The sequence below is a fragment of the Calliphora vicina genome, chromosome 1 (genome assembly GCF_958450345.1).
Source record: "Calliphora vicina chromosome 1, idCalVici1.1, whole genome shotgun sequence".
NCBI classification, from domain to species: domain Eukaryota; kingdom Metazoa; phylum Arthropoda; class Insecta; order Diptera; family Calliphoridae; genus Calliphora; species Calliphora vicina.
This window is the reverse complement of record NC_088780.1, coordinates 118,408,991-118,425,923: the sequence shown is the minus strand read 5'-3', so window position 1 is coordinate 118,425,923 and position 16,933 is coordinate 118,408,991. Positions and strand designations below refer to the sequence as shown.

Here is a 16,933-nt window from a genome sequence, read left to right as displayed (position 1 = left end):
TATGACTAATTATGGACCGATCACAATAAAATTTGGTGACATGAATTTTGTATATATAAAACTTATTTGGAGTGAAATTTGTTTAGATACATATATAAATTAAACATTTATGATCAATAAAGTCCAATTTCGGGAGAACATTTGTATGGGGCTAGGTGAAATAATGGACCGATTTCAGTCAATTTCAATAGGCTTTGTCCTTGCGCAGAACAATAATATGTACCAAATTTGATCGAAATATCTTCAAAATTGCGACCTGTACTTTGCGCACAAGGTTTACATGATTTAATCGACTCAGAAAGTGATTCTTAGGCGATCGGTATACTTTAAGGTGGGTGTTAGACTAATATTTTTGGACGTTACAAACATCTACACAAGCGCATTATAAGTTCCCCACTATGGTGGTGTAGGGTACATTAATAATAAGCTAATTGCCCTAATTATAGGGCCGTTGAATTATTTAGTAGCAATGTTTAAATAAAAATTCCTCAGCATTTGTTCCTCCCCTTTCTTTACTATTTCTTTAAATAAATCTTAGCGAAAGAGTAATACGATACTTTTTTCTGGTTATGATACCATTGCCTCAATTTTTTATTTCGTAATTAGTTGCTTAAGTGTTACAAAAATAATAAGGAAAAACACTTAATTTTTTTTTCATGTTGTTAAAGTAATATTACATAAATTGCTTTTAGAAAACACTTAAAAAAGGAATAAGAAATTATGCTCAAAAGTGTTTTTCTCTTTATTCGCAGTGCTTTGGGTTTTTGTCTGTCTAGCAGTCTTTGTCTACACAACGAAATATGAATTGAAATCCTTGTGTACTTATAAGTTTTTAGGTGTAAAAGTGTTTGCAAGGCGGAAATATAGTTTTTTGGCATTATGTAAAAGTTTTTAGTGTCTAAACTCTTGAGACAAGTAGTTATTGTCATAACCTTAAAAACATACTTAGTAGAATTGAAGCTACATTCATATATGTATGTATATTTATACATACATAAATAGACACATGCATATAAATATAGTAAATATGTACACAAGTTTTGTTATTTTATTTTACAAATGTATTTACGTATTTTTTTTCTAATTTAAACAAACTGCTTCATTAATAGTTCAATGAACCCCGAAAACTATCATACTTGCATGTACTTGCTAATGTATGTTATGATAAGTTCTAAGTACGTACGAGAGTAATAAGATTGAAATTGAAATTCAATTTATATGTAAGAATTTATTATGTAAGTCTCCTTACAAAACTATCAACAACAATTGCAACTATGTTGTATACACACATTTTTATAATTTATCTGATAAGCTGTTCAAAATTTCGTGCGAAATGCTGTCAAACTACATATATGTAACAATATTTGGAATGAAATATATGCGAAATAATTTCGCTAAAGCAGTACTCTGTTCTTATCTGGCAACCTTATTTTTCCACACGAAATAAGACCCCTTTCATACTAGGCAATTTAGTTGCGCAAGTCTCTTGCCCAATAACAAAACAGCATGTAAAATTTTCTTCTCCTTAACCCGACATTACCTCTGCCATCTACAAACACAAGAGATTAGCGTAACTAAATTGCCTAGTGTAAAAGGGGTCTTACATAAGCAGCACTTCTTTCGCACGAAATTAAAACCAACCAAAATTCTTTGCATGAAAAAACCATAATTTTTCGCCAATATGAACAGAGTACTAGGCTATACTTTCTAAATATCAATTTCAATATTGTACTATGCTTGTTAGTGTTCTCATAAGCTTTAACATAATCCTATAAGTATACCATACATTTTTATATAACTAATTATTTAAAATAAACATATATACGCTATGTAATAAATTCAATAATAATAAGAAAATTTGTAGGACTTTTCTTTCAAGGCTAAATTTAAAAAAAAGGTTACTTTCTCTAGATGTGTACAATATAAATTTTTTTTTAAAAATTCTTTCCAAAAAAGAGCTACAAAGCGTTTAATTTTAAAATTGCTTCGTCACTATTTTAAAGTATTCTTTTTACATTTTAACTTAATAATTTAAAATTCATAAAGCACACAATAATAAGCTTAAAACTGATTATGGAATTGTTTGCACTGATTTTTATAAAAAATATAAAATATGCTACAAAAAATATTTAGTTTGGGATTATTTTCAACCGAAATATTATAAATAGTTTAAATAAAATTGTTATTGCAAAATATTGAAAATTAATTCACAATCCTGGAAATAATCATATTTTTACTGCAGTGATAAATTCGATTAAAAAACTTTTTCTTATGTAAAAATGCCTTTATAAAAAATTAAATTATTTTTTGCCACAATCATGATGTGTTATTTTATGTACACAAGTGTGTAGTATATAAAAAAACGTTGAATTTTTACAAGAGAATATATAAAATGACAACAAAATTTCAAGTACAAAATAAACAAGTAAAGCACACTAAATTGTTTTATAAAGTAAACAAAAAGGATATGAAAAGAATTTATAATAAAGATATAAAAATGTATGTATGTATGTTGGAAAACCAAAAAAAAAAAAATCAAATGATATACAAAGAGTTGGTATATTCAAGAGGCAAATACAATAATACAAACAACTATGAAAGTGAATAATAAAACAAACTTAAAATTAATTAATTGTTGGTAACAAAAATTATTAAATTTCTTAAAACCAAACACTTGTATCTTGGATTTTATCAAAATTATCTTTTAGTCCTAAAAGTATGCATTAAAATTAGCTAATGTCTGATAATTTTTTTTAAAACTGATATGATTTACCATAATTTTCTTTTAAAAAAGTGCTAATTTAATTTTTATGCAATTTTGTTCGAAAAAATTAAAATTTATCTTTAGTTGTTTTTCTTCTGGATATAAATTGTTGCAATTATTTTATTATTTAACGTCTACACCATCAATTAGCAACTTTTTCCAAATAGCTGTTTTTTAATTACGACCGTATTTATCTTTGCTGTATAAGCAAATCATTAACGTAGTCAAGAAAAGGAATACAAAATCGCTAAAATACATTGCGTCTGTAAACAAGAATGTAGAATATAAAACAAATTACAGGCTCTTTGAAGTTGTGACGTGATGTCTTTAAAAAGTATGTAGTACATATATTTTTTAATGTTTCAAGTGTAATGTGTAGTAGACTCAGACACATATATTGGGAGTATAGAAAACAATTGTAGCATGCCTTTAGGCTTAACTTTTTAATGATTTACATTTCATAGACCGTTGAAGCAGCAAAGCATATGTTGGTTGGTTGGATGGATGAAAGATGACGCTGATGATAATAATGATCTTTGTGACATGTAATTTTGTGTTTAATGACAAAAGATAAAAAATATTATAGAAGTAAAAGTGGGTTAAAAAAATGTATGTAGAGAGATAAAAGGAACAGTATCTAAGAGAAATGTTCATTTTACACAAGAAAACTTTTTTTAAAAGTAAACAAATTATGTTAAATAAATGTTTAAATTTCATTGGGGCAGTAATTTAAAAATTATAACCTTATAATAAATAAAGTACAATGTAAGATTTTAAAATAAAAATTAAACATACTGTTATAGTTTGTCTTTTTATTATTTAAGTAGTTGCCTCTCTATCTAGTTATTTATTTTACATTTAATTTAACAAAAATATCTGCCTTCTTTAAGGCTTTGTTAAATTTTACAAAAATATAGTGCCTACTTGTAAGTGTTACGCGCATTATCTAAAAAAACAGAAGCTTATCTGCTTAAAGCAGCATTGTTTACTTTTAGGCATTCACAAAACAAATTATTTTTTCATTTCCATTTTAGTTAAGCGCCAACAAAACGCATTAAATAAAAGTAACAAAACAAAAAACAATCGAATAAATTATATTTTTTTTGTTTAGTTATACCTATGCGGCAGCGCCAAAATAAGCTGTTGCATTTCCTTTTAATTTTTCTAGATAAACTAATAACTTTTTAACATTATAACAACAGACAACTACTTAAAGATTCTAGTGTGATACGAAGTGAATAGTGGGTGGTTGGGAGTTAGAAGTTGTTGAACTGTTCTATACCATTAAAAAGGAAAAAGTAATTTTTAAATAAACACCAACATAATGTAATTTTTCTGTTTTCATTTTTAAGAGCGAAAAAAATATGAAAAAACACTGAGCTAACAGGAAAAAAGATATTATCATAACTTTGCCATCAGTTTATGAGAAAAGAAAGAAAAGAATGCATGCATATTACCAGCATCTAGCTACTTTTAACTTACTAAGGTGGAAAATTGTAGACACAAGCGTAAGACGCTGCAAATGAGGATGATAACTTTAGCGCTGCCAACAAAAGAATATGTATATGTAAAAATTGTGTATGCTTCGTTTCCATTTCGTATATTATACAAGAAATTGGATCTTTTTGTGCTATTAAACAAGGTTGTCGTCTTCATCGTTAAGGAATATGTATACAAAGTTTATAGCAATTTGGAAAATTGCTGTTGTTTTTATAAGAATATCAACACTAGGCGATATAATGCTGGTCGTACATTAAGGTTCACTTAAGAAAATTACTTTTCTTTTTCGGTTTTCGTATTTTTGGAATAAATTAAAATAAAGGAATAAATTAAAATAAAGTATTTTCTAAATACTATTTTCTATCACTTTTTGGATTTATATGCTTTGATAATATCCTATATCAAGTGTGTTTATTAAGAAATATAATATTAGTTCCATTAGGAATTTGAACAATATTTTTAAATCTATCAGATAACTATATGTTTTTTTTATTTAATGGTGATCACATATTTTCATCGTTCTTAAGTTTCTGAAAAGTTTATCATCGTTAAAATGGCATATGTACAGTAGGGTGGCCCCGTTTGTATGGAGAAAAAATAAGGTATCGATGTTCCCGCCTAAAATGAAAATTTGATTCATTCTAAGACTACGTTTTGAAATTTTTTCGTCCTGGGGTCAATATTTGGCGAGCTGGATCAAAGGATAAAAAGGTCCTTTTTTGAGGTTTTTTACATTTTTTCCATATTTCTTCCAAAGGAAGTATATGTAAATTTGGTATCATATGAAAGGTCTTTGAGAGACGCATTGAATTAGTTAAAAGAAATTTAAAAAAAAAAAATTTTAATTAAAAAATTTTAAAAATTTTCGACAAAATTTTAGTTTTTTTTAATTTTTTCATAGAATTTATTCAAATACATAGATGAAATTTCTTGATCATAAACATCATGTAATTTCACCGAAATGGTTTTTCTCGTTTTTTAAAATTCAATCCAGTTCAATGTTTATTCAAATTTGTTTAAACCTAATTTCATCCCTATCTGACAATCTCTGTACTCAATTCATAGTATATGTATGGGCATCAAAATAACTCAAATTTTATAAGCTTTCCATCGATGTATAAATTCTTATACTTTTCTTTTGTTACACTACGAATATTTAAAATTAAGCTAAAACATTTACTATACATCGCGCTATAATGATTATTTTAATGTTATTCCTTTGGAATGTTGTTGTTAATTTTAAGTAACATGTGAAAAACTGCTTAACAGATAGGGATGAAATTGGGTTTAAACAAATTTGAATAAACATTGAACTGGACTGAATTTTAAAAAACGAGAAAAACCATTTCGGTGAAATTACATGATGTTTATGATCAAGAAATTTCATCCATGTATTTGAATAAATTCTATGAAAAAATTAAAAAAAACTAAAATTTTGTCGAAAATTTTTAAAATTTTTTAATTAAAAATTTTTTTTTTTAAATTTCTTTTAACCAATTGAATGCGTCTCTCAAAGACCTTTCATATGATACCAAATTTACATATACTTCCTTTGGAAGAAATATGGAAAAAATGTAAAAAACCCCAAAAAAGGACCTTTTTATCCTTCGATCCAGCTCGCCAAATATTGACCCCAGGACGAAAAAAATTCAAAACGTAGTCTTAGAATGAATCAAGTTTTCATTTTAGGTGGGAACATCCGCAACTTAAATTTTGGGGCCACCCTAATGTACAGTGGTGGCCACCAATTTAAGACAAATACTTGAATTTTTTTCATCAACTGAATTTTAAGTGCGATAGAGCCAAAATAAAAGGACCTCTAAGGGTATGAAATTTATTATTAATGTTTCTAGTTTCTGAAAAATGTTTGGAAAAATCGGTAAAACATATATGGACAAAGATATGTGGAAATACGTTGACCCACCTCAGCGAACATCCGCTGTTAATAACATGATATGACCGAAACTAATGGAACTAAAAATACGAAATTTGGTCCGAATATTTTATAATAATAAAAATATAATGATATAAATGTGAGAAAATATGTTTATTTAAAAAAAATTTTTTTGGTCAAGTTGTAGAAAAATTGTATGTGTTCGTGGTGAATATGTATGAATTGACACAGTCGAATAAAACACACTTGTGTGTTAAAACAGTCCTCATGCATACATATTTGTGGAAATATTTGAAAAAATAATTGACAATTACATGGAATTTAGCAAACAATTTTTATCTTAAATTCCTGGCCACCACTGTATATTATGAATATAATGAATACAGCATATTTGTCTGCACATCTATAAAGCATATTTGAAAAATACACATTAAATATATAAAAAAAGATATGAAACAGTACTGATTTGTTTTAAGAAAACTTTTAAGTAACTGCAAACAACTATGTACAAATTTTCAATTTCTATTTCATAACTAAATTAATATGCAACACAAATTGTAGATGCTTTATTCAGAAATTGTATATATATTTATTTTTTCCATTCCAGTGCAATCTCTTGTACATACAAAAATCACCTGAAATTTGTGAATTTCTGGGTCTAGCGAAACCTCCACTAACAGCATCAACTACCACCACCACAACAACTACTGAATTATCTTCGACAACTGAAGCCAATAAAAAACCAAATACAAATGGTGATTCCAGTAATAAACATCCTGCTGAGAGAACAGGATCTATAGGAAGTAAGTTTGTTTTTTTTTTAAATTGTAGTGTCTAAAGAACAAGTGGACAAGAAGCAAAAAACTAAATAATTTGTATATTTTCTCCTTTATACATATCTTAACGTCAAAATAGCAATATTGGCTACAATATTATCTGTTACATTCTTTGTGGCCTGTCTGGGAATGTTTGCATTTTCACCAGAACGTCGTAATCGTGTAAGACGTTTATTTAATAGAACAGCTATGTCGGTATTATACAGAAGGGTAAGTGTTTTTTTTTTATAAAAATATATAATGAAGAAAATTTTTGGTTTTTAATACCAATTTTTTTAAAGAAAATTTTTAGTTTTAATATTTTTATACAATTGTTATCTTTAAATGAACAATTGTCAAACTATTGAGCACCAATTGAACTAACATGTTGTAAAAACCATGAAATAAATTTTCTAATGTTTAATTTGGTATTATTTTTTTCTAAAGGTACCCAATAGCGAGGAAGGTAATTTATTACTTAATCCCAATGGTGAATTTACAGAATCGGATGACGAAGATATGCTGCTTTAAGAGCCAAGTAAAAATCTGCCAAAAGAAACCTGTAACAAAAGTTTGAAATATGACCTTAAACTCCTCTTGCTGATTATCTGCCTCTCTACACTGATTCCAGGAAAGAGGAATTATAAAAACAAAAAATTTATGTATTTTTCTAATAAATTTTACTAAATGCTAAGCTTAAAACTATGATAAGAACTACAATAGCTTGTGAACTGATTTTAAAATTATATTAAAAAACAAGACAAGATATTATGTAAAAAAACCAACTAGCTAAAAAAAACTATACAACACCAAAGATTTATTTATATGTATATTTAAATATAAAATTAACAAAAAAAAAAATTAAATAGAGACAAATCTATTTAAAAGAAAGATAACAAAAACACAATTTTATATACATTAAATATTTATACTTTTTTTTGAAATGTTAAAAAAACAAAAAAACGTATTAAATGGATCTTATTGTATGTCTATGAAATGCAAACATTTTTAAAAAGATCATTTAATAAAAGATTTTAAATTGATGATAGAATATATAAATAAATAATCAAGATGTGGTGGTTAAAATTTAATTGTTTAATGTGCTATATTTAAACAAATTATATTTATATGTGTACTATATATAACCAGCTTTTAATCTTTATGTATATTATGTAAATATAATTTTATTGTGTTATTGTCATAATATTTTATTTAATATATTTACCAATTATTTTAAATGTATTATGTTTTTAAATTAAAATTTAAAACTGTACTTAAATAGACTTGATTTGTACTTAAATTTTATTTGAGTTTTTAATAAAAACACATGTTATTACTACTTTCTGATATTTAAAAATACATAAATATTTGTTTTTTTTAGTTAGTGGATAGAGAAAACCGGCTCAGACTCTACACAATTTACACTCAATTTTATTTTTATACCCTACACCTCAATAGGGGGTAGGGTATTATGAGTTTGTGCTAATGTTTGTAATGCCCAAAAATATAGCTGTCCAATTTTGAAGATATTTCGATAAAATTTGCCACATGTATTATTTTCGGCCCAAGAACAAACCTTATTGAAAGTAGTACAAATCGAAATAGGACAAATAAATCACGCCTAAAAATTGTGTGCAGATAGGCTCATAATTGACCACAGGTCTCTTCACTTCATTTTATGCCCACTTCACTTTAATGAGCATAAATCTCATAAAAATATTGGTATCAAAATAAAATTTAACCGAATGAAGCTCCATATAAAAATAAATCACGCGACCTAATCTCATGAAGATTGGTCCATAATTGAACATATCTCCCATATAAGGCCAACTACCGAAAATCACTCAAAAAAATAAATTATTGAAATTTTTTAAAAAAAAGGTTTTCGCTCATTTTAACATTCTTAGGCCCTTTTTCTCAATGTATCGACAAACTGTTTGTTACTAAATGTTGACATAAATTTATTAGGCCGATAAACTGTCCGTTAACAATTTTGGTTTTCTCAATATACCGACAAAAACATTATTTTCAGATGGCAATACCTCTCAAAATAGATGTGAAATTTGGAAACCCTGCCTTCAAGTGACAACATGTTTACATAAATCAGCTGTTTAGTGTGGCCATCGGCAGCCGGAATCTTTTGAAAAATTCATTATCCTGCATGTCCGCCAGGTAGTTAGGCCTGACATGATAAACTCTTTCAGCATTGACTTGGAACTCATGTTCTTCGAGTTCATCCTCCATCAAATTAATGTTAATTCCTCTATTAAACTTTTTTTTATAAAATCTAAAAATCTACAAAAACACAAACACATAAAAACTATGAACAGCAGTCAGTCAGCTGATTGAATTTATCTGTACGATAAAGAAATAATAGGCAAATGAGACATTGAGAAAACCAAATTTCTTTAATCTGCAGTTTTTCGTTGGGAAAAAAGATCACCTAATGAGAAAACGGCCCTTAATTGTTATTGATACAAACACATTAAAGATGTTCTTGAACGTTAAATCGTAAGGCATTTGTGTGAAATCTTATTATATGCCAACCAATTTCAAAAGGGGAAAGTGAAAAAAGAATTTCCAATTAAGTTCAAAAACAGATATAATTAACTATTTTTTAAATTTATGAATGAGCTGACATTGTTAAGTCGGTACAGAAGTTTATTGAGTTCATTAATGTTGGTAGTGGAAGCCTTAATTCTGCGTAATACAAATATCAAAACAAATGAATTATACCCTCCTGAACCTCTACATTGGTGGTATGGCTTTTATCAGAAATATTATTATTTTTATACCATTAACTTTTTTTAATACAATATAATAGCTGATATTTCACAATCACATTTTCTACATTTTCAATATTAAATCTTATTTCAATTATATTCCAAAGAAGACTTGACTTTTGCAATAACAAAATATTTTTTGTATTGTTAAATATAATATAAATAGCAAGACTTCGAAAGAAAATGCATTAATTTATTATAAAACTTCTCTATTCTATTGTACTACCCATAAATAAGTATGTATGTAGTTCTAATGAATAAAATTTGTTTCTCGAACTAAATGAATTAAAACACAATATGTACATTAGACATGGCCTTAAAAAATAGATTTGCTTTGGATCGGTCATTTTTTGTTCATTAGTAGCCAAAACTAACTACTGCAAAATTTAAGTGCAATCGGATAACTAGAACACGTGCCGGAAATCGATTGAAAGTTGTAAATTTGGGTAAATAATTGTACTTTTTTCGATATCTTAAAAAAATTTCCTATTTAAATACTGTTTTTTAAACATTAGCAATAAACCTAAGCTTCTATAGAATATTATCAAGGTATAAAACAATAATTTCGAATGAAAAATAACAACGTTATACGAGTTTACGCATATTTTACTCGCATTTACATAACTTTTGCATGCATAACAGTAAGAATAATACAAAAATTTCGTTTTTCTAGAATATATGATGTAGGGAAATGCTAATAACATGGGTATTTTAAACTCGATGTTCATGTTGTTTATGTTTGTTAGAAACATAATTTTCTCTAGAGAAAACCAGTATTTAAATAGGGAATTTTGTTAAGTTGTTAAAAAGTATCAATTTTAAAACTTTCAATCGATTTCTACTAAGTCCCATCCAAAGCAGATCTATTTTTAAGGGCATTTCCGTTCCAAGCAATTTCAAAATTTGTGGATTTCAGTGAACTTTTCGATCACATTTTTTGCACTCGTACACAAAATACTAAAGTAAATCGCACAAAAACATATTACAAAATGAAATAACACATAATATTTAAACATTTAAAACAGTAAGAAAAAACCGTACATAATATATAAATGTCTCTACAAAATACGTTAAATTTACCTACACATTTGTGAAGGCGGGGACGGAAAGGGATAAATTTCCAAACATACATAAATACTTTTGTATATATAATACTTTCTGCAATTTCAGAAAAACGTACGTGTATGTGAATATAACACCAAAAGAAAAATTAATATGGAAAAATATCGGAAAAAACACATATATATTGGGGTGGTCCCAATAAAAGTTGTGGAATTTCCCAAATGAAAGTTTCTCAAAAAGGAAAAATCATGTGAAAGCCTTTGAAATGCGCATTCTAAAATTATCATATATGTCAAAAAAATATTTTCAAATAACAAATAAACCGATCCTTTCCTTTTTTTTGCACTTAAAAAAAATGCTTTTGTATTTATTTATCCGTTTCAATTCAAATTCAAATACAAATTTCAAATTAAAATTAGATATTTTTTGAACATCCTATAAACATGATTAGTGAGTTGTATAACAACTGACATATTTAATTTACATGTATTTGAAACTTTGTTTATATTTTCATGTATAGACGAAATTTTTTTTGAAATGAGTCTATTATCATAAATAAACGAAGCTGTTAAATTAATCAAAATCTAAAACAATCAAAAAAGGAATATTCTTTATCATGCTTTTGAGAGTTTTTTTCCAAGAAAAGTTTTATTAAATCTAAAGAAAAAAATCGTTTAAATTATATTCTTTTTATAAAAGATTATTTAAGAAGATCTCACTAAGTTTAAATTAACCGATTATTAACCGAATAAATCTAAACCTCGATTAATTATTTGCTCGATTAACCGATTAAACCAGAAACCCGATTTATTGAATACCCTAATGTTAGCTGTATATTCAAGATACAGCGATCTAGGAACATCGACATCTTATTATTCCTCCACACAAATCGGGCCACCCTACTTGTACAATGTACATAATATCCTCGAGATGTTTTTTTTATATATCAGTTATTGTCTCCTACATGAACAATGTAATTAAATATTCTAATATTCGTATTTCAAAAGTATATTATATTAGGACTAAGATAAGTTGAATTAATAATTTTAATCTTCTCAGGAATTATATCTTAATTAATCGATCAGAGTATCGAAGATCATAAGATCATGCAGTGAATCATACTAGTATCTTTAACAGTAATCTAGACCATAACATCCACACTGAAAAACTTGAACTCTAAAAATTGTTAAGATAACTTCTCGAAAGCTTCGTACGACAAAGGCTAGCAGCGTAGAAAGAAAATAAATCGAAATTTATATGATAACGTTTACTTTTCTTTTGACCTGTCATTTGAGTCGTGTTCACATAAGTCTGGAGATAACGAAACACATTTGTTTGTATGAGGAATAAAGGTCGTAAATCTTTAACTAAATTAACTGAACTCACCTTTTATTTATACAGTAGACGCTCACAAATTAGAGCGTCCAGAAATCAGAATCAGTGATTGCAATACATTAAACGCTCTGAAATTCGAATTTAAAATTATAATTTAGAGCGTTTTTTTTTTATTTGAACACAAGAAATCTCCAATAGTAAAATTAAAAAAGGTAATCACCAAATTATATATATTTGCTCCCTATTTGTTGTTTTTTGTCGCATTTATGTATATTTGTGGATAGTTAATTTGCGAAATTTGATACGCGTGTACATATTTTGGCAGTCTCTATTAAAAAGTGAAAGTGTATCATTAGAAATGTCAAATAAACGTAAAAAAACACTTTACCATTGGAAACTAAAGTCAAAATATTAGAAAAGCTTGACAAAGGCGTTCAAGGGAACCGGTTAGCCCTAGATTTTAATGTGACAACATCTTCAATCAGCTACATCAAATCATATATAGTAGAACAGCAATATTAAATGCTGTTTTCAAAACATATCAGAAGGCAAGCAATAAATCTTTGCACAGCGCTGAATATCCTAAAATGGAAAGTGGTCTGTATGATTGTTTTTTAAATCAACGAGAAAAAAATGTACACTGACTGGGCCCATACTCAAACAGAAAGCTAAACAAATATTTAGGGAGGAATATCCCAATAAAGATGAAAATGCTTTCAGTGCAAGTGATGGATGGTTTACCAAATTTAAGAAACGACACGATATCCGTTTTTTAAAAATTTGCGAGATTCTTTCCAGTGATGTTGCTTCAGTCACTCCTTTTATACATCGATATCGAAGCTGTTCAATTGGGACTCTAACCAATACGACAGCGACGACGACGTGCCAATAGCGCAATTGTTGCAAATAGATCAGGTCTGCAACGAAGTTATTCAGAGAACTCAAGCTCTTTTAGAAGAAATAGCTCCAAACGATTGCATCGGTATAGAAGACATCGACAGTTGGAATGAAGATATGTTTGATGACGGATATGTATATGATCGCAGTAGCGATGGTGAGTCTTCAGATAGCAGCGAAGACGATGTTGTTGAAGTCTCACCAGTTGTCTCTAACAACCATTGAAAGCGTAAATAATTTAATAAAATGGTGCAATAACAGTGTTTTCCACTAAGCACATAAGCAATCTTTTGGCTCTCCGTAATGATATTTCGGATTCGATGAAACCAAAAATACAAACAAATATAACTGATTATATGTCAAACAAAGATTAGTTGTAAATTTGGCCATTGTGCAAGCTATCCCTCCAATAACTTTTAACTTTATTATTTAATTTTTTTTTAAATACATATGTAAAATATTTTAGTTTTTTGGACTAAATTGTTATCTTATTTAATTTAATTTATAAAAATACATTTAATGTATTGGACTGAATTGTTACGTTTTGTTTTCTTGTTTTTATCAAATAAAATTGAATTAAAAAAAAATTTAAAAGTGTTTTATTTTAATTTTTGGAAGTAAATTTACCCAATTTTTTATTCGAAAAATCGGTTCTAATTAGCGAGCGTCTACTGTACTAACAAACGTAGACAAGTTTCTCAGTTTTCGCAATAACTTAAGAAGAATCTATGTTTGTATGAATTTTATCATAAAATGTAGATGCGTGGGTGGTTAGATGTGTGAGCATATGGCAAAACCAATACATCTATGCTTATTATTAAAAGTATGTATATATGTAAGTAGGTACATATGTACGTATGTATGTACATTAGGGCGGGTCGTTTTTTTTTACAAAAAATCGTGGGGAACAATTCTAAGATACTTAGCTGTTAAAGCAAATTTTACACAAATTTAGCAGTGAATCACTACTTAAAACGTATTCTTGAATTTCAGCAAGTCCAATACCCATTTTAGGCAAAGTTTGCTTAGTCGACCTACCCTAATGTACATGGGTGTGTGGTCTAAAAGTTGTTCTTTCCTTTTCTATAATAGAGTGTTTGTGTGTTGCATGTTTAATAAATGTTTTTAAGATGGTTTGCTGTACTGTTTAAGTGTATGGGGTTTTACTGTTTCTGTGTTGTGTGGCATTGTGGTAACTATGGCTTTTTGTTTCTTTGTTATTTTTTTTTTCGAAAAGCTTACAACAAACACAATATTAAACACTGAAGAAAGAAACATTTTTTCTTTATTTCATTTACAAAACCATTTCAATCTTACTTGCAACTAAACAACACTGCTCCTTTAAAACTATGTATGATGAAGGTTTCGATTTTAGTGTTGCAACAAAAGAAATAAAAAATAATAAATAAAACTAGAGGGAGACAAAAACGAAGAATAAAAGAAAACACAATAATAATGAAATAGTGAAATGTTTTAAATATACATACGTAATATAATATCAATGTTGCTTGCATAAACATACAACGCAAAAAACAAAACAATCACAAAACAGAAATTGTTACAAAGAATCTAACAAATAATAGGTTGACGAGGTCGTAGTAGAATAGCAAAGGCGGTGAGTATGAAACCCACAAGGATTCAATCTAAAACGTAATATTGTAGTTGCACAATGTTACTTTAGGTTGTTGCTACAGAATAGGGTAGCAATAAGTATAGTGTTGTGGTATTGCTGTTCCTGCTACATGCGTCACTGTCGTCATTGTTTTTGTATTGCTAGTTGCAGAAGAACAGCCACAGAAACCTCAGCAGACACGTAGTACTTAAATAAATGCAAACACACCACACAAACTCTCTTTTACATAAGGATGTATTTGTAGCACTCCTGAACAGTAAATAGGACTTTTTCCATTCTATGTCGTTTATTGCAATGCTATAGTGACATAGTCCTGAAACTCTGCAATCCTTGACCATATATACAATCAGAACTTGGAACCAAAACTGCGTTTCAAAAAGTGGATATTACCTATTGACTAAAAATGATACTTCGTCTTTCGGCCAGCTCATTAAACTTTGGAAGTCATGATTCTAAATAATTCTGGCCTAGAAACCATAGGTCTAAACTTGATTTCGACCTTGCGAAAATTCAAAAATATGTTGTATGTAGTGTTAAAACAGCAAATACATAAAAATAAAATCCAAAAACTACAAATAATTCTCTTTTGGAATTAAATTTGAAGCCGAATTGATAAATGGAAGAAAAAGTCCGAAATTATTATCCTATTATAATTAGCAGTTAACACAAACATTTCAGTGAATCAATACTAACAAGATATTTTTGAATTTCCTCAAGATCAAAATCCATTTGAGACCCTGTTACCCGTTATTGTATGATACGCAACCGAATAAACCTCATCCAGCTCGTAGTGAGGAGAATATTGCGGCTGTAGCGGAGAGTAGTTCGCTTGATACCGGAGGCAATGCTGTTAAGATTAATCAATAATTGGACCTTCTACCACCTGCAGTGGAGTCACGGCTAACATTTTAATAAAATTATTTTTAAAAAGTAAATGTCAGAGATTGTTGTTTCTGGTTATAATAAAGATTCCGACATCCAATTCTATTTTAGGTGTTTTCTTTATAATTAAAAAAACTGTAAATGAATCACCATATCAGTGCAAAAAATTTATATTTTAATGGTTTTACTTATATATCTTGCGTGTCCAGGTACTCAAGTTGGTAGTGAGCTATTTCATTAGTTTGGTGGTTGCGATTTCGATTTCCGGTCTATGTTACTATGCTCGATTTCTGTTAGAATATAATTTCTAATTGCATTATTATAGCGTAAAGTAGTGGAGAGGGGGGCACGTTTGAACAGGGGCACCTTTGAACGATGTTAATAAAATCTCAGTTAACAATTTTGCAGTGCAATTGCAATTTTTTTATTTTGTTTGTAACCGCGTTTTATATATTTATTTTTTTTTTTATTTTTAAATGTTAATGTTTATGGTTTTTCGTAATAAATAAATCGAATTAATTATATGTAAAGAAAATAGAACTGTTTATGGCATTTGTGTACATAAACGATATAAGAAAAAAATTGCCGTTCCAAACTAATTCGTATGACAAAAATGACTTAATCCATTAAAAAAATAAAAAAAAATTTAAATCGAACTAAAAATTAGTTACTTGTAGACTTAAACTAAAGTTTTTTTTTTATACATACAGTACGAGACACAAATGTGTAAATAAATTTGGAAATATCTATAATTTGAATTTTTATGCTCAACATTTACCAATCTGACAATATTTTTTACACAATATGAAGATCATGATTAGTGAAGTATAGCAATACAAAAAAATTAATTTCAAGTAATGGCATTTAAATACCAGGATATCAAAAAGTTAAAAACTGAATTACACAATTTTGTCGCATTTTTGTTATTATTATTTAGAAAAAGAACAATTTTAATCAATTTCATTAATGACAGTTAGTTAAAACATGTTACTAGTTAACAATTTACAATTCTTTAAGGAATATTGAATATGAAGAAGATTATCACCGAAGTTGCAAATTCTGTTACCGAGCAGCTGAAAAATGGTATCTCCCATCGAAAAATATCCACCAAATTTAATATTTCTTTTAATCTGTTGAGAACATAGCGAATATATGTGGTTTGGCTTTTCCAGCACCAATTTGTGGACGGAATTCAATTCTATTGTTAAAAGATGGTCTCACTGTATAACGTCTAGTTGCATCAGGAGAAGAAAATAGTCCCCGTGAGGTACAACCAAAACTATCTTCATGCTACCAAATTAAGATTTCAAAACGTGCATCTCTTAGAGAAATCAAAAGATGTGGTTTTTATGCAATAAAGATTGTTAA

At 28.0% G+C, this 16,933-nt stretch overlaps 2 protein-coding genes across 3 annotated transcripts in view; one reads left to right on the top strand and one right to left on the bottom strand.

The window, feature by feature from the left end:
* Positions 1-8,338, top strand: part of Lerp (lysosomal enzyme receptor protein) — a 263,489-nt gene extending 255,151 nt beyond the window's left edge. Inside the window, exons 15-17 of the mRNA XM_065515622.1 lie at positions 6,766-6,961; positions 7,074-7,204; positions 7,421-8,338. Of these exons, the coding sequence (XP_065371694.1) occupies positions 6,766-6,961; positions 7,074-7,204; positions 7,421-7,504 (411 nt within the window). The 3' untranslated portion in view covers positions 7,505-8,338. The remainder of the gene's footprint in view (positions 1-6,765; positions 6,962-7,073; positions 7,205-7,420) is intronic.
* The window catches only part of LOC135963674 (protein toll-like), a 235,536-nt gene that overhangs the window by 23,073 nt on the left and 195,530 nt on the right, over positions 1-16,933 (bottom strand). The window lies entirely within an intron of this gene.